Genomic DNA, 18,730 nt, shown 5'->3' with positions numbered 1-18,730 from the left:
AATCAAAGAGATAATCCCTGGGTTGCCTTCTGTAGATAATAGATAGGACAATCAATGGTTAGCCTTTGGTCGAGGATAAGTCTCATAGAATTTTTAGTTCTAATTGATGGGCAAAAACGAATTAAACTACAAATTTTACATATTTTATCTTACAATAATGATATTATTCTAACAAATTTTCTCTCATCGGAAAAAATGTACCTCTACTGGTTCAAAGCATTTCCCGATGAAAAGGTTTAGTCGGTTGGCAGTGAGCTATTCGCCAAGGTCGCTTCGGAATAGAACCGCGTTATCAGTTGTACACTAATGCAACATTCAAGGACAAAATCGTGTTAGATTGTTTTGCACATAATAAATAAGTTACATCATTCTAAAAAGATCTTTAATCATCGACAAATGACAAATGCTATTGTATAGGTAATTGGCATACCATGCGGAATGGCAGACACCTTCATGATCGGAATTTTTATTTTTGATTATTATACATTTTGATCACTCTTTGAATGCAATAATTTTTATTGCAACTGAATAGAGTAACTGATGCATTTAAATGCTATGAATATTGAGATATTGTATGTTTTCAATTGTGCAAATTTGCATCTTGCTATAACAATCATGCCAAATCTTATAAAGACAAAAATGTATCCGATTTTTTCGTTCATTATATTTTGATCAACGTCTGAACAGTTTTAATTATTAGACAAATTTATCCATAATTATAAATTAGAGTTCTTCATATGACGATTTTTATAGGTATTAAATGCATTTATGTTTACAAAATATCTCATTTAAATATTTTAATCTGTATTTAATTAATGTGGAATGCAGAAAAGTTTGTAAACAGAGAGATTTTTAATTAGCAGTAACTATTTGTTTTCTTATTTTAGACATGTTTACATGCACAATTTTAAACACCTTATGACGGTTGAAATACTTTGATTTTGCATGGCCATGCGCAATTCTTTCTTATATAAATATATTAAATCTTATAAAAAGTAAAAATCATTAATATTAATTAATAATAATCATTATATTATTGCATTTGAGTTTTGTATGTTACAAAATCTTATATAAAGTGAAGTATAAAGACAAAGCACTCTATTTTAAAATGATTTTATTAGTAAACTCTATTGCATTCACAAGAACTATTCTCATTTTCAAAATATAATCTATATTCTACTAAATATATTACCTTTGGAAAATATCGATTATCAATTTGCCCGTCTGCAGAAAATAAATAATTGATTAGAATGAAGTCTACGACCACGGAAATTTTATCATACACAGATAACGTTTGCTAATGACTTTTGGATGATCATAATTTGTTAATGAATCACCATATGCTTTTGTTTAGACTAAAGATATTTCAGAAATGTATGTGAATTTTTTGCTGTAATTGAATAGTAATATTAGATACATCTTTCATTTCTTCTTCTATGAAGATAACATGAAATTTGATCGAATGATAGCACCAATTGATTCATATAATTTGTACTAAATTACTTTATATATTTGAAATTAATTTTTTTTTTATTTTCAGGATAAGCATGACGGAGCCATCGAAATCGTGGAAACAATACGGTGAGTATAAATAGTATTTTTTTTTATTCATTTATATTATAAAAAAATAATAAAAAATAATAATTACAGAAAAAAAAAATAATAATAATAATAAATCTTATATATAAAAATGTGTTGGTAAGCACATAACTCAACAACGCCTGGACCAATTTGACCAGTTATTTTTTTAAAATATTCGATAAAGTCCAAGGATGGTTCTTACGGCTAGAAAAAATCGAATAATTGCCGGGAAAACCCTAAAAACAGCCCTTTTCTTTTTCACATACAAATGTTTTCCAACTAAAACGTAAAATCAATTTGAGCTTTATTGCTATTATATAAAGTTCATATTAAATTACAAGCACTCACTGTTTACTCCTCCTAAACTTTTATTCGGATTTTGATAAATCTTTCTGAAGTTTGTTAAGGAAATTTTGTAGGATGTATGTGATTATAAAGTACTGGGATGTATGTGCAATATTGTAGAAATAAATCGGAAAAATTACAAAAAACGACATGTTATTGTTTGCATTAAAAACAAATGAAAACTATCATCTGCCAAAAATTTCAATTTATTTATGAACCTAGACAATGTTAGAATATGTATAAAATTTATGATTATGAATAAGAAAAATGAAATGTCTACATTATTATTGCTAAAAAGCAGCTGAGATGTGCCAGAAATTAAAATAATATAAGATACAGTATATTAAAAAATTGTAGACATGGGTACAAGACAACTTCTATCGGGTCATCTAGTAAATAAATAAAAATGAATTAAAAATAAATTTAAAAAAATAAAAAGGAAAAAAACAAATTGTAGTAATTGCTCCAATAATCGACTATGGAAAACAATTTAAATTAAAATAATCTTATTTCTTTAGATTTTTTTATATCGTTACCTGAATTGACGTAACAAATATTATATTGCGTAAGTTTATTTTTTATGTATTGCTTAATGCATTATTTGTTCTAATTGGCATGTATGCAGTTTATTAGCATATGATTAAATAAATCTTAAATTGCATTCGTAAGCTCTCAAAGGAAATTTATTTGCAAATGACATGAATATACAAAGAAAGTTATTTTGTCTAATAGAGTGAATCTCCTATTTTATGAGCTGTATATAACACATCACACAATAAATCCGTAGGATATATTGTAATATAATAACTAATTATTAATTTAATAGTAGGATATATAATTATTAATTATTTATTATAACGACTAGTAATATTTAGCTTAATTTCTATACCTTTTAAATATTTATAAATTAAATAACGACATCCAACTTTATCAAACATCAGTACTCATTTGACAATTTTTACGAATTACATTTATAAATCATTTTATGCAGATGAACTATTTTGGTAAGAATTGACGATATCAATTCAAATTGCTGATATAAGAAAGAGTACTTATAAAAATACACCAAATATGACATAGGAATTTTAAGTTTTAAACAAGAGGATGGTCCATTGAAAGTCGAAAGCCAATAACTCAATCAAGGGCAAAAGTGGCCACTTATGTGATCATTTCCAAGAGAAACTGTAACATATCTGCTTGAACCAATATAAATTAGAATCGAAATAAAAATAAATAAAAATAAAGTTCTCTTCTTATATTTTCTAAGAAACAAATGCTGTCCACTTCAAATGTATATAATATAATATGAAATGTTATGATGACTTATTCATACTTATTTATTTCTTCAGATGGGTCTGTGAAGATCTGCCCGAGATGAAAGGTGCTCTTGAGAACAACGTGCTCAGCGACTATGACACCAGGTCTTACGCTAGCATGAAATCTCTCTGTGATAAATACAATCGTGCGGTCGACAGCATCGTGCAACTAGTACGTATTACAAACATTATATTTCTATTTAATTCATTTCATATGTTTAAGTAAAACCTATTTAAGTTAATGAAATTGAGTTGAGTACAATCATATTTAACACTAGATATTACCACCAGCCATTTGAATATACCTATTTCTACCAATACCAGTCAAAATGATTGGTCTCTAAGAAAACATGCTTATTGTGTTTTTAAGTTTTACAAAACTAATTATAGCTATTAAATAAACTGATAGATATTGTCAAATAACAAAATATATTAATTTTTAATAGTTTTAACAGTACTTTAGTACAATACTCAATAAAAGTGTCCGGCAGCACCCACGTATTTGCACGTAAAATTACAGCTAACGACGTGTTTTTAGATTTTAATTTCAATGTCATATGAATAATTGTAAAAATAATATCAGTTATTGCATTTATACCCTTCATGGTATATGTTTCAAGAAGTTTCATTACTACAAAGAGACTAGTGCCCGATTGCAAATTGCTGAAGCTTTCTAAAAATAATCAGTAATCAATGAAAATTTATCAACGATTGTTTCAAATTTTAAATAAAACAGATTGCAGAATAAATAGAAATATATAAGACTGTTTTAAATATTTATTTTTATATTGCATGTATGGTCATTGCAATAGCGACAAGCCAAAAAAAGTACTTAAGTTTGTTAACATATGTAAACAGAAATTAATCGCTCAAACTCAGTTTGAATGAATCCATTCAAGGGCCGTTTATACACTTATTCTTAGATAAGTATTCTTAGAATTATTTAGAATAACGCATTTCCATTATATAAGCAAACTTACAAAAATTTTAAACTAAAAAAAAAAGTAGAAATTAATTTAAGATATATTTTTTTTAATGTGAGCATTTTAATTTTGAATTCTTAACTTTTCATAAACTTTGTATTTTTGGTTTTAAATTTTTGAATTCTTTTGAAAATTTTGAGTTTTGAGAAAATGATGCATCTACTTTCCGCAAAAAGTAACCGGTACTCTTGCAGTCAGTACGAACCGAATGTTTTTTGAATCATTCTAATCGATCAACCGATTTCTCGAAATCGTGGAATAAAATTTGTATCCCAACACACATACACAGATATACATACATTCTTTCTGATGAATACCAAAATTTTCAGAAGGCTTTGAAACGTAAAAATATAACTAACTTATCCTACGGAATGTTAATAAACAAAGGCATTTTGAAACTTTAAATGATTTATATAATTAAATCGATATAAATGATTCTGTTGAGTTATTAATGTAGAATATTTGAAATATTATTGATCATAATTGAATTGTTAGATAACTACCATCTACTTAGGCGTAAACAAAGTAAATTGTCCATTTGCTTCTTTAGGTTCCAATATGCCATCATTACACTTGTCATACAAAGAGCAAACCTAATTAACTTCCCGTAAGGTAAGTTATAGTAATCGCAAAAAAATCGAAAATGAAAATTTTTGTATTTCTCGACGTTTCAAAGGTTTCTGAATATTTTGGCATACCTTAGATAAAATGGATGTATGTGTGTGTGTATTCGGATACAAATTTTCGTCGACGATTTCGAGAACACCGATCAACCGATTTAAATAATTTAAAAAACATTGGATTCGTACTGATAAGGAGACGTGCTGATTAGTTTTTGGTGGAGGCAGCTCTAGCCGTTACGAAGATACGGGGCAAAAAGTGCCAAATCGGTAACACGGTTTTTAAGAGAAAGGAGGATTTAAAATTTCGAAAAATATTTTACTTGTATTGACAAGATGAAGAATTGTTCAAATTTTCATGAAGGCAGGTCTAACGGTTTCGGAGATCTAATGAAAAAAGTAAAACAAAAAGCCATTTGGCGGTCAAAAATGATCATTAGACATATGCACATCAAATTATCAGATATTTTATAGAGATTTTTACAATAAGTATGAATTTTGTTTACATTCCTATGGGTTCCGTACCAATGTTTATCCGTTAGACGGCGACGCGGCGCTTACGCGCTTTGACATTTCATCTCTATGCAGTTAAAGCAGTACGATTGCTTTGAAAAAAAGTTCAGAATTTCCAAACTATGCCAAAATAAAGAAAACGTTTTTTTTCAAACAATTTTTTTTTGTTTCTCAAAAATCTAATTTTTTCGAAGTAAAATTTTTTCAATAATGTTAATCGCTTTTAAAAAAATAATAATTTTTGGTACAGGAAGTTCCAGCAATTTGCCTTAAGGCACGATGCCTTAATTGCCTTAAGACAGAATTCCACTTACAGCTAGTTTTGACTTTTATTCAGAACGAAAGAGTAGAGCGGTTTCTCAAAGAAAAAATGAATATACTAATAGATAAATAGATCTATGGAAATATGTATCTATTTAGTTTATCTTGAAACATTTGGTGACCACTGACCAGGTATAACCAAATCCCAATTACAGCCACTCATCTTTTTCCGGGAAACTATTATTTCGCCATTGGGTTTTTTTCATTCGTCTTTCCTATTTCTCTGTGACTTTTATCGCGCTCCATCACATTACGTTTTCACCGACAATCATATGTGGTAATCCGTCACATGCGTTCGCACGGCATAACGGTGCTCTCTACTTCTCTCTAAACAGGCGAGATCTCTAGCTGTCCGCCATGTGAAAAATAACAGCGCTGATGCAAAGGGGGGAATCGCTGACTGACTACGAACGTGCCCTTTATTTATATGATGCATAAGGAAGGAATCTGTGTTGCAAACGATCGATATGTGAGCGAAATGGAAAAACATATGAACAATGGTCGGAACAAGATTTACTTTTCTTTTGAATCCGTTTGGTAAATGACTAGTCGCCTAGCGCGGTTTAACACATGGGTTTTTAATGGGTATACATATTATATGATGTTTTTAACTGTTGTGTTATTAACATATTAATTGAAATTCTATTTTATAAAATATACTGCTACTGTGATTTGATCGCTCTCTTTAGTATTAATTAGGTTTAATTTGATTAAAATCTAAATTTCAGTTCATCATCATCTTTGTTAACAATTATTGATTTATTTTTAACTTCCCGTAGGATAAGTTATTGTAATGGGCCGAAAATCGGAATTGAAAATTTTTACATTTCTCGACATTTTGAAGGTTTCTGAATATTTTGGCATATTTCAGAAAAAATGGATGTGTGTGTGTATGTGTATGTATGTATGGATACAAATTTCCAGTCACGTTTCCGGGCGAACGGATCAACCGATTGGAATGGTTCAAAAAGCATTTGAATCCTATCGATAGGGAAAAGAGCTGATTAGTTTTTGGCAAAGGCAGGTCCAGCAGTTACGGAGATAAAGAGCAAAGAGTGCAGAAAATAGAAATCGAGTTTTTGAGAGAACGGAGTATCCGATTTGAATAATCTAAAAAACATTCAATTAGTAATGATTGGGAGAAGTGTTTATTAGTTTTTGGCAAAGGCAGGCCCAGCCATTTCGAAGATACGGAGCTAAATATGTGAAAAATGGCAGTTTTTGAGAGAACTAAGCGTCCGATTTGAATGATTCAAAGAACTTTCTGCTTGTCTTAACAAAATAATTGATTTTGGAAAAAAAAATTTTGTCCCAATTTTTTTTTTTTTTAATTTTTTGTAAATCGAAAATAATTCAGATTTTATTTTTAATTCTGACTATAGTTCTAATATACTTTAAACAAATAATTTCAACTTTGCAATTCAGTTTATATAATCCTTATAAATATTAGACAATGTTACAATATTTATAATAATCTTTAAAAACATTCAGTATTCCTCGAACATTTCGTTACGGTACGGGAAGTTCCAGCAATTTAAGGCACGATGCCACCCACCCCACTAGTTTATTTTATTTTTTTTAAATATATAGCCCACAGATTTCTTTCAAGAGGACTTAAAATTACAATTATTTTACATCATGGATAACAATTAATATATATGTGGGGAATCAAGCAGGCTAGACATGGTGGAAAAACAATTGAACTTGTCATTTTTATTTATCATAAAATTTTGTAAATAATAAATTGTTTATATTTGCATCCAATGGATTTTATATATTTATATTCATATCTTTTTCCCACATATATACAAAATTACAATATATAGTAAAATTATCAATAATAATTATATTATTAACAGCTTGCAAAGGGTATGGTCTGAATTTTAGACCATTTACAACAATTTTTATTTTTATACCAACTCCTTTTGTTTATGGAATTTTAGTTCTATTCAATGATTTTCTAACATATTAATTTTTATATATCTCTATTAACATAATATTCTTCGATATTGCAAGTACAATCTTCAAGTGATATCATCTTTTTCGTACTCAATACTGGTGCTAGATCAAAAGTAGTGTTAACCATTCGGCAAAAAGTAGTGTTATAATTAATAGTAACGATAACGTTAATATTAAATCCGGAATTTAGAATTTCATTTTATTATTGTTAATGTATCACCCACCATATAGTGTATATATCAGGACTGTGACTTTTGAAAGACTATATACGTGATTCACATATCAAAAATTTCGATATTTAAATTTTATATTATTTTAATTTTCCATAATTCTTTGCTTTATGAAATTCTCAACTTAACCAATATTAATACATATGACCTTTGCTAGGTTTTTCATCCTGAAATAACATTTTAAAACACAGAAATGCGAACATTATAGGATGCTGTGACCTAAGTCACAAAATTCATTAATACCAAAAAAAAAAAAAGTTTAAACGGAATTGTTTTTAGTTTTCATATACATGCTAATAATTACTGATTATTTGTTTTTCTATTTTTTATGTAAAACAAAAATTCGGCCATAGAGGGTTAAAATGGAAATCAATTCTACTCAGTTTATTATGTGCTAAAAATTGAAATAATAAAAACGTTAAAAATGAGGTGTAATATGAAGCAACATTTAAAAAAGTTTTTTCAATAAAGTCAATATTAATTATTATTATTATTAATTATTAAATGTTAACTAATAAAATGATGTTTGTCTCACATAAATGGTTATGCGAGTAATCGCAGAAGTATTCACATTTTTCTCATTTTCAACTAATTTTGAGACTTGTTTAAATTTATTATTTCAATTATTCTATTTATTTTAAATTGGGATGAAATTTTGTTACGAAACTGACAATGAGTATAAATAGAGATTACTTCACGAATTTTGAAACTAGTATTTTTACTACTACTAATTAAGTGCATAGTGTACTAACTTTAGTTCATACTATATTTACACTTACTAAATATAACTCAAACGTCATCTCAGGGCCGCACCAATGCAATGGAATTGGTGGTATGAAAATTTAGATGGTGCATTACAGAAATGTCTTCAATACGTTCATTATTTTTGTAGAAACCTTCAGCCTTAAATACTTTTTTTGTATTTTTTGGCCGAAAGTTTTTATTTTTATTATTTTATAATTTGGCATTAAAAATACATACAACCCTAAATTTTTACTTTTTTATCACCAGCCCCTATTTTTTATAGCCATTTTAGTGATTCAATCATTTTTTATCCGGCGTTCAGTTATTGAATATTTTTGACATAATTTTAGTTCAGATTTTTGAGCTTGAATATAATACTAAAAGCTTGTAATGTTAATAATTTTGGAAATCTAAATATAATTTATGCAATTTCCACAAAATATCTGAAAACTGATATTTGAAACGAGAGCTCATCGAAAAAATAGAAGATTGAGATAAGTCGATCTGTGTTGAGATATTTATATTAGCAAAACGTTCATGTTCTTCTTAATCATTTTTTTGTTTAATATTTCTTCATATTTCAGTTGCATTTCAAGTACTTGACGTGAATTACAAATACAGAAATTATTATAGGATCAAATTTGGTGAATATAAGATATCAATTTTAAATTTGATAGCCCATTAAATTAATTTGGTTCTAGCACCTATTATTTTCTTTAAATATAAAAACTATAATGTATAGAGAACTAATTTTTAACAAAAATTTTCAAGTTTTTTCAACATTTTCAACATAAAATTTTATCATCTGTTCAAGAGAACTGTGTGGAAAATTAAGTAAGATTTATAAGTAGTTTAGTACTATTGCCTTTCATTATTCTATACAGTTTTCTTCCAAGGAAGTTTGGAGAAAACATCGCTAAAATTATATACAAATTTGTATATCTAAATGTGATACCAAAAACATTGAATTAAAAATATAAAATAACGTTGCTATGTCTAAATTTACCTTCTTTACTATTTTATGATAAAGTATTCGTTATCTGCAAATATTATTTTTTCTCAATATTCAGAGGCAACTGAGATTTGTGTTGGCTTTTGCTTGGCTGGAGCCACGTGCCGTTAGCACGTTACAAACAGCGCTGGGTCGTCGACCTTCGCCCGTTTGTGTTCTACGCTTAAATTCATTGTTGGTCACCCACCAAACCAGATATCGATTTTTTGAAATGAAAGATCAATGGAACCTCCGACTTGTACGATTGCTTTGTTGCAAATTGGATTTGATACAAATTCATGTAAATTTGATGGCATTTGTCAATGCATTTTCCTTCTTCTGTAAACAAATATGTAGTTTCTCAGATTCTTATTATCCCAATTTTTTTATTCTGAAACTTACAATTATATACAACACGCTACTGCAAGCATTTTGAAAATTATAAATATTTGAATCGTATTTTATCTTTAAAAATATGACTATAAAAGTATTATTTAATTTATAACGGTACTATAAATGATTCATATAATTTATATTTAAAAAATACCAGTTTGATTCTTCATAACATTTGTAATTGTATTCGTAATTACATAATTTAAATACCGTTTATGCATATATTTTTTTCATTTTAAATATTAATCATTTGATACATGAGAAACCGGATATTGACTTCTAAAGATCATTCAAGTTCTGAGAAACGCGAATGACTAAAGTTGAATTTGAATCAAATATATTTTAGTATATGTTAATATTTTCGGGATTATTTGTACATAATTAAACCCATAATTAAATATTTTAGATTTAATCTAGTTTCTTAAACAATATTGTCGTCTTATAGAACTAAAGCAAGTCATTTTTAAGTTGATGTTCTCACCAAAATTCTACTGATAAATTGTGCTGATTTTAATCGAGGTCTTTACTTAATTTTTTTATCTTCTTCAAACGAATAGTAAAAATTTCCTCTATTTTTCATGTATATTTTAGAATAAAGACCAAGCAAATAGTAACAAAAACTTTCACCTCAGGAGTTCAAGGATGCATGCATTTGTTTTTATTGTACGTACAAATAGCTATAAAAAATGTGATTTCAACAAATAAAATTATGCAATCTAGTACATCGTAAAACTTTACTAGAGTAAATATGGGTTCTATTTAAAATTGGGTAAAAAATCACAATATTGTCAATATATTATGAATGAAACAATAGATTTTTTAATATTTTGTATTATGTTTTGTAATATTTAATTATTTTCTCATGAATAAAAATATCAGTAGTAATTTCATTCATAAAAACGGAGGCAGCAAATATGTTATAAGATTTTTATCAATATTACTGGTTATTAGTGATAAAAATTAAATTAAAACCTGTTATACACGTGAAAGATATTACGCAGGTAATAAAAATAATTGCAAACATTATTTGAAAACGAAATTAATTTCATTTTTATTTATATATTAAAAATAAAATTCGTAGGGCATTTTAGAAGTGGAACAGATGCTATTGACCAATCCAAAAAAATATTAAGAAATGTAATAATAATAATAAAAATATTATTTGCTAGATAAAAGTAAAATAAATAAATACATATTATGTAAATACAGAACTGGTTTATTCACTTTTTATATTTGGAGATTCAACTTTTTCATACGAGGATATTAAAACTTATCTAAATAATTTTTATTTATAGGAAAAAGGTACATCACTGCCATTGGCGCGTTTGAATAGGCCGCCCTCTCGCGAACTCCTGCGTCACATACTGCAGCAGACGTACAATCAGGCTGTGTCTGATCCAGACAAATTAAACCAATATGAACCTTTCTCTCCTGAAGTCTATGGAGAAACTAGCTATGAACTAATCTGCCAGATGATAGACCAAATAGAAATTAAAGAGGTACGGAATAATTAGTAATAAAGTTATTCTTCTTGAAGCTCACGATTTTGATAACAAATAAAAATAATTTGTGATATAAATACTGAAAGTGAAACTTTGAACTTCATTGTTTTCATTACTATCCAAATATTTATTAACATTGACATTGAATTGTTAAATACTTTTATTTGTAATCACTTGATATGATATTATCATCTCTATTTATAAAGTAATATTTATATCATTTTATAATGTTTGCAGGACGATGTATTCGTTGATCTCGGATCAGGTGTTGGGCAAGTGGTGTTGCAAGTATCAGCCGGAACTGCGATCAAAAAGTGTTACGGTATAGAACGTGCAGAAGTTCCGTCAAGATACGCCCAGGAAATGGACTCTTGTTTTAGAAGATGGATGAAGTGGTATGGTAAACGCTGCGGGGACTACCAGCTGATCAAGGTAAAAAAATCAATGTTGTCTATAAAAGTCCATTTATACTTATATCTTATTTGCAGTGATATTACTATTCATGTTTGTTTTTTTGCAGGGTGATTTTCTAACAGATGAGTTCCGAGAACGAATAAATTCAGCTACAATTATTTTCGTAAATAATTTTGCTTTTGGACCAACCGTTGACCATCAATTAAAGGAGAGATTTGCAGACCTTAGAGATGGAGCCAGGATAGTGTCATCTAAAAGTTTTTGTCCTCTAAATTTTAGGATAACCGATCGAAATCTGAGTGATATTGGTGTGTAAAAGCTTCCTGTTATTGTTAAACATTTTGCATTTAAAAAATTCGGTTTACTTTACTATTTCATTTGTAGGAACTATTATGCATGTTAGCGAAATGTCACCATTGAAAGGCTCAGTGTCATGGACTGGTAAACCTGTATCTTATTATTTGCACATCATTGATAGAACAAAGTTGGAAAGATATTTTCAAAGACTCAAAAATCCCAAGGTTTATAATCAATTTTAAATAAATTTAAAAAGAAATCATTGAAGACGATCAATGGTTTATGTTATATGGTTTTTACAGGGCACTGATGAAAATAATGAAAATTTGGCTTCAAACCAAACTTCTCGTACCGGAAGAAATAATCGAGCCAGCAAATCGCCTGATGATTGGAATGATGATACAAATGATTTTACTGGAGCTCGTGAGTATTTAACTTAACTATTCAATATATATGAAGTTTTTGTAAGTCATTTATTTATGGCAATACTTGAATATTTAATAAGATTACATATAAATACTGTTCATAATCATGAAATAATAAAATCTGAAATATTATCATTTATTCAATTATTTATCTTACACAATATTTTTATTGCAGGACCAACAACTAGGCGAGCATGGACTGATTTTTATGGAAATAAATCGGACGATGAAAATTCACAGACTAATGGTGAGTATCAGCTAATGTAGTATTAAAATGTTATTAACTTGTAATATTATTTTACATATTATGTTTTATTACGTTTTATTTAGATAAAAATATATTTTATCTTAATTTTGCAAAGCATTATCAGCGAACATTTTAATTGCATTGATTGATTATATGATTATATGTAGGATCAAGTAGACCTAAAAGGGCTGCAACAAATAAAAAGATGAGGCGGAAAGTTACACGCAATAGTCCAACTACTACTACTATAAAAGCTTCGCCTACAAATAGTACTTCAACTAAACCAGCTAAAAGAGGTCCGGCACGAGGAAGAGTACGCAAGACAAAGACTAAACGACCATTGAAAATACAAGGTCTTGACTTACTGCATAGCAAGACTTTATCCAGTACTTCTCCACAAGGTAGCTTTAGATTTTTAATTTTTTCCACAAGAAATTAGTATTTTAAACATTATTTTATTAGAGATTTTTTAAATATTATTTTATGTTTTCTCCAGCAACTATGAAAATGTCTCCTGGTCGAGGCTGTGTGGATCAGCGTCTAACATCATTATCACAAGCTGCAAGTCAAGTGTCAAATGTTTCTCATGAAGAGCTTGAAATTCCTGCAAGACCAAGAGATACACCATATGCTCTGCAGATTTTACTGGATCTTTACAGAGAACAATTCACTAGAGTGTTGGATCAGATGAGAGGGCCAGGTTATAAAGAAAGTATCAACAAGCAAATTGGACAGGAAAAGGTAATCACTCAGTCAATATTTTTAATATTTACTTGCAAACAAATTTGCATGCATTTGATTACATTCTGATACTTATTTCACAGGAACGAAATCAGCGGCTAATTTCTAGAGCGGCTCAGTTGGAGAAGCAAATTCGCGTTCTTATCGATGACTCAGTATTACTCTTACGAGCACGAATGGGAGAACTTGGTATAGAAGCTAGTTCACCAGCTGATCTTCTCAGCAAAGCTAAGGAAATTGTAGGTAGACATAAAGAGTTGCAAGGCCGAGCTAGCAAGCTGCAGATGCAGGTAAATAAGACGTTTGTTTTGAAAATTTAGAGCTAAAATATTTTGTTTTAATGTTTTAAATCTATTTGAGGTAATGAAGTTATTATTCTCTAACCTTGATAAATTATATTGTTTTTTATGTGTTTTAATTCATTGATGATGGTTTTTAAGAAGCTTTTTGCCGCTACCAGAAATATCTTTTTATTCATAGGTAAATGAAATTGAAGAAGAACAGAAACGCTTAGTAAATCTCCGACTGCCAGAGGTCATTGGCAAATTTCGTTACAGTGGTTCATCTGAACAAGCTGGACAACAATCAGCAGCAAATGCTCAAGAATCTGTACCGGATGCCGTGTCACAAGAATGTATTTTGAGAGAGATTTGTGCTACTATGTCGCATAGGAAAAAATTGCGCATGCAGGTAATTTACTTTTTTGTTATTTCATAATCACATGGTCAATCTTATAACTATGTAATTGTCTATAATTAAAATTTAATTTTTTTTAAAGGTTTACCGTCTTGAGGACGAAATAGTTCAATTAGAAAAGGCTGAAGAAGAAAAGAAGCTGTTAATACAACATAAACAACAGCAACAACAAAATATTGCACATCAACAAAATGTTTCAATGGTGATCTCAAACAAGGCACAAAAACCTTCACGGAAGCATCGGGAAAATAGATCCAGATCACAGGAGTGGCCTGATGTTCCAGATATAGGTATGCAAAATAATTTTTCACTGGTTGTTTTATAAAATTACTTAATTATGTTTGTTATAAATGATTTGTCCTTATTTTTTATAAACTATTCTATTTTTATCTAAAGGCAAAATAGAAGAAAATAATCCAGAAATATTAGCTCAAAAAATACTTGAGACAGGAAGACAAATCGAAGCCGGAAAATTAGCTAAGAATAATTATATAAATGGTGATGCTAAACTGTCAGTGAATAGTTATTCAAAAAGCAGTCGTGATAGAAATGATAAAATTAGAACAGTTAGTAATAACAGCAGTTCTGTAGTTAAGCAAAATGTAGTTAGAAGTGTTAATCAAAATAATACAAATCATGTTAATGTGGTCAAAAATAAACCCCAAGAAAGTCCCAAAGTTATAAACTTTGAGGATCGTTTGAAATCTATTATAACCTCTGTGCTGAATGAAGATCAAGAACAAAGGAAAGCTCAGCAAGTAACACAAGGTTATTATAATACAAGTAAGAATTGCTTAATATTTTTGTCTCATACTTTGATTTCATACTGAATCTTGTTGTTCACTTCTCTTCTTTGATTGCATATTTATAATGAGCTTCCAAGGGAATTATTTTGCTTTATTTTCAATAACTGTAACATAACAAATTTAATTACTTCTAGGTCATCATCAAAACTATCAATCTCAGATATATAATCAGAGTAGAGATGAAAAACGTGATTTCAAATCACCGCAGCTTGAGACCTACCGATACAATGAAAATCAACCACGGATCCACGACGGTCGCGCAGAGCACTTGCTGAAACAGGAACCCTCTCTGTTTAGAAACGCCGATGGCAGATTAAGCGTTCCTCACAACCAGCCTGATTACACACAAGTGTCTCCAGCCAAATTAGCACTTAGGAGGCACCTGTCACAGGAAAAACTATCACATAATTCTTCAACAAGCGTTCGAACTATAGGAGATCTAGTGAATGGCGAGATTGAAAGGACATTGGAAATATCCAAACAGAGTATCATTAATGCTGCAGTTAATGGTGAGTAGCCAACTAAGGGTTGAATTTATCATTTAATTTTTGCATGAAATTAAAATAAATGAATAATAAATAATGGAGCAAGACAAAATGTCTTGTCATAATACTTATTATTTTAAAACTTTTTTACCAATGCTGTTTTTCATTTCTTTTGCAGGCATGGTAACAGGTAGTTCATCAACATCCAGCAGTATTTCAAACCGCTTGGACCGATTAAGTGCCAACGAAACTCAATCACCTGATCCGCAGCAGCACCACCAACCACAAAGCAATTTATCCACACTTGCTCAGGCCGCTCATAAACACTCTATGCAAGCCCAGCAGGATGCAGCAGCAGTTGTGGCTGCAGGAAAGAATTACACGCCTCTACCACGTGGAGAAGCACCTACTTGTAGAGAGTCATACTTTGCAGATACTCAGAATACGGCTGCTAGCAGCGGGCCTGCAGATAAAGGGAATAGTAAACCATTAGAAGGATTGGCAGCAAGCTTACAAGCAAGGGTCATAGCCTCGCTGAAAATTAAAGAGGAACATGAACAAAGGTTTGTTGTGTTTTCAGTTGTTTCTTAGTGGACTTAGAGGAACATCAAAATTGTTGATTATTTCTTATGTCATTTTTACCTATATTTATGTATTATTTAAAATAATATTTCAGACAAAGACGTTTGGAAGCTACATCTGCCTCCACAAACAGTACTTCTAATGTAATGAGTTCAAGTGGAAACACTAACATTGTGTTTAATGAACAACGCGGTTCTAATAATTCTGGAATTCTTAATAATACTCATGTTCACTCATCTGGGCATAAAAGATCTTCATCTCGAGAACAGCAGCCTACAATGCACAAACGTCCTTATGTCGCACCTGAAACCAACAGTGCTCCACAGGTGAGAAATAATTTTAAGATGTTATTCATTGTTAAATTGGAACAACTAAGAATATTTAGTTAAATTGTTGCTTACGAAAATTGTTTTATCATAAGCTAGGTTCTATGTGTCTTTTTCTTTATATTTTATGGTATTCTTTTAATATAATTATGCACTTTTACTTCATTTTACAGCAATCAATATCCCTTGATCATGATGATTCTAATTCATTATCATCTCTGAGAATGGATGATAGCGGAAGTGTTTCTTCTAGGCATAGACTCAATGATGAAGGTACATGGCTTCAATAAATTGCTTTTTTATTTATATAATTATAATTATTGTTATATATTATAACATAATTATGTGCCAAATTTTATTATTGCTACATAACATATTTTAATTTATTAATATAATTATTTATTAATATTAAACTTTTACTTGTAGATATGGATCTTACAGATGATATTCCTTCGGGATCAGACACAAAGTGGCGCGCTCGAATATCATCTGGATTCGATAGATTGGTAGCATTTGCATCCACAGAATTAGACAAAAGGCGAAGATCTAGTGAAGAGGTTGTGAGTGGAGCAGAAGCACTTTCAGCAAATAGTCATCATGGGATTAGCGATGATATTACACCTGCTGCAGATACTTCTCCTGATAGTGGTATAGGTTAGTGTGTATGCTTTTTAGTTTCAAATGTGTTAGCTTTATATTATGCATAATCAATGAATCTATCATTTAATAATAGATTGATTTATGTAATAGATTGATATAAAAATTATTTAAGATTTTTTATAACAACGGTGTGAATATAAGTGAAAAAAAAGTCAAATAAATGCTCTGATTGTGTAATGTGTTTTCTACAGGCCATGGTGAGCCAACATTGCCCTCTCACAATCGTCAGCACAGCCAGTCTGTTTCTTCGCGTATTTTTAAAACGCCACTTCCACGGAGGTCGGACAGTCCTCTAGCGATAGATGATAATACACCTTCATTACACCATCAGCAGTATCATCATCAAATGATGATGTTAGGACCCCCTCGCACGCCTAGTCCTTCTTACAGTCCGCCTCCTGCGCAAAATGCTGCCAATAAGCGAAGTGATTCCATTCCTCTAAGGTATGTATAAAATATTTCTTCCTTTTAATAGGAACTATGTATTTTAAAAACAAAAATCAATGTGGCTGGAAAAGTACATTCATTAACATTGAAAGGATTATTAATAATTTGATTTTAAAACAAATAAATCAATCAAGAACATAATTAACAATCCAATTTTGTATTATCAATTTTCTCAATAATTTTTTTTGTATGATTTATTTGTATTTATCCTTAAATTGAATCGAATTTGTAATTTAAAAAGATACCAGAGACATCACAGCAGTGGCAGCCACCATAGCCAACAACATTCCCAGCTACTAGATTCTGACAAAAAGTCTTCTTCTGTGAGTGGAGATATGCAACATGATCACCATTTCAAGAAGAGGTTTCGGCAGCATCAAAGGCGGGAGGAGTGGAACGGCGGTCCTTTATGTCCTGAGCGAGAACGCGAGTTGTGGAATGCTGAGAGACCTATTGGATCAGATGGATATGGAGATGGTCACACCGAAGAAAATCGCAGATTTAGACCAAAAGGCAAAGGCTGGGCTAGGCCTTCTTCTTGGGATGATGGACCTTAATGGTGCCCTTAGGTTTTAATAATGGCCTAATAGCTGGCATATTTACATAGAACAATTATGAATTAGTAGTTGGCTTTTTAATATGCTCGCTATAATTCTTATATTGTTTTATTATATGTGCCAGCTCATATACATGTACTGGTATATATTGATTATGTGGTTCCTGTTTGCACTGAAAGATTGTATGTTGTGTTGAATGTCACATCTTTTAAGGTGTTTCTTTTAAGGCAACTTTGTTCTTAGTTTTCTTGCAAAATTATGTCGTTGATCTGACAAATTTTTGCATAGCGCGAAATCTAATAATTGCTTATGAATAATATTTCCAACTTGATGGTAACAGCTAACAGAAATTAATAATATTTATTTGCAATTAATCTGTTCATTGTTAGCTGTTTCTATCATGCACTCTTTTATACAATATATTTGTGGAAATGGACAAGGGCTACTAATCGCCGAAGTTTATTGAATACAAATAGCAGATATTTTCTGCTATTAATATTCGTAATACAAAAGACTTGTTGGCACTGTCATTCTGAAATATTGACTGAT

General features: G+C 29.9%; 1 protein-coding gene across 1 annotated transcript in view; it reads left to right on the top strand.

Annotated features, from left to right (window-relative positions):
• LOC113386339 (histone-lysine N-methyltransferase, H3 lysine-79 specific-like) overlaps positions 1 to 18,181 on the top strand; it is a 51,149-nt gene extending 32,968 nt beyond the window's left edge. The window contains exons 11-31 of the mRNA XM_026624124.1: positions 1,541 to 1,581; positions 3,276 to 3,414; positions 11,292 to 11,495; positions 11,736 to 11,930; positions 12,019 to 12,220; positions 12,297 to 12,433; positions 12,512 to 12,632; positions 12,810 to 12,881; positions 13,049 to 13,282; positions 13,378 to 13,622; positions 13,706 to 13,912; positions 14,103 to 14,312; positions 14,401 to 14,608; positions 14,715 to 15,101; positions 15,259 to 15,633; positions 15,788 to 16,172; positions 16,286 to 16,517; positions 16,691 to 16,790; positions 16,944 to 17,171; positions 17,369 to 17,621; positions 17,866 to 18,181. Coding sequence (XP_026479909.1) covers positions 1,541 to 1,581; positions 3,276 to 3,414; positions 11,292 to 11,495; positions 11,736 to 11,930; positions 12,019 to 12,220; positions 12,297 to 12,433; positions 12,512 to 12,632; positions 12,810 to 12,881; positions 13,049 to 13,282; positions 13,378 to 13,622; positions 13,706 to 13,912; positions 14,103 to 14,312; positions 14,401 to 14,608; positions 14,715 to 15,101; positions 15,259 to 15,633; positions 15,788 to 16,172; positions 16,286 to 16,517; positions 16,691 to 16,790; positions 16,944 to 17,171; positions 17,369 to 17,621; positions 17,866 to 18,181 — 4,491 coding nt within the window. The remainder of the gene's footprint in view (positions 1 to 1,540; positions 1,582 to 3,275; positions 3,415 to 11,291; positions 11,496 to 11,735; positions 11,931 to 12,018; positions 12,221 to 12,296; positions 12,434 to 12,511; positions 12,633 to 12,809; positions 12,882 to 13,048; positions 13,283 to 13,377; positions 13,623 to 13,705; positions 13,913 to 14,102; positions 14,313 to 14,400; positions 14,609 to 14,714; positions 15,102 to 15,258; positions 15,634 to 15,787; positions 16,173 to 16,285; positions 16,518 to 16,690; positions 16,791 to 16,943; positions 17,172 to 17,368; positions 17,622 to 17,865) is intronic.
• Positions 18,182 to 18,730: the final 549 nt, after the last annotated feature.

This window comes from Ctenocephalides felis, unplaced genomic scaffold (assembly GCF_003426905.1).
Source record: "Ctenocephalides felis isolate EL2017-DRISC unplaced genomic scaffold, ASM342690v1 CF-g0.4_SCAFFOLD_03571, whole genome shotgun sequence".
Taxonomy (NCBI): Eukaryota; Metazoa; Arthropoda; class Insecta; order Siphonaptera; family Pulicidae; genus Ctenocephalides; species Ctenocephalides felis.
Note: the sequence above shows the minus strand (reverse complement) of the source record. Positions and strands in the feature narration are given on the sequence as shown.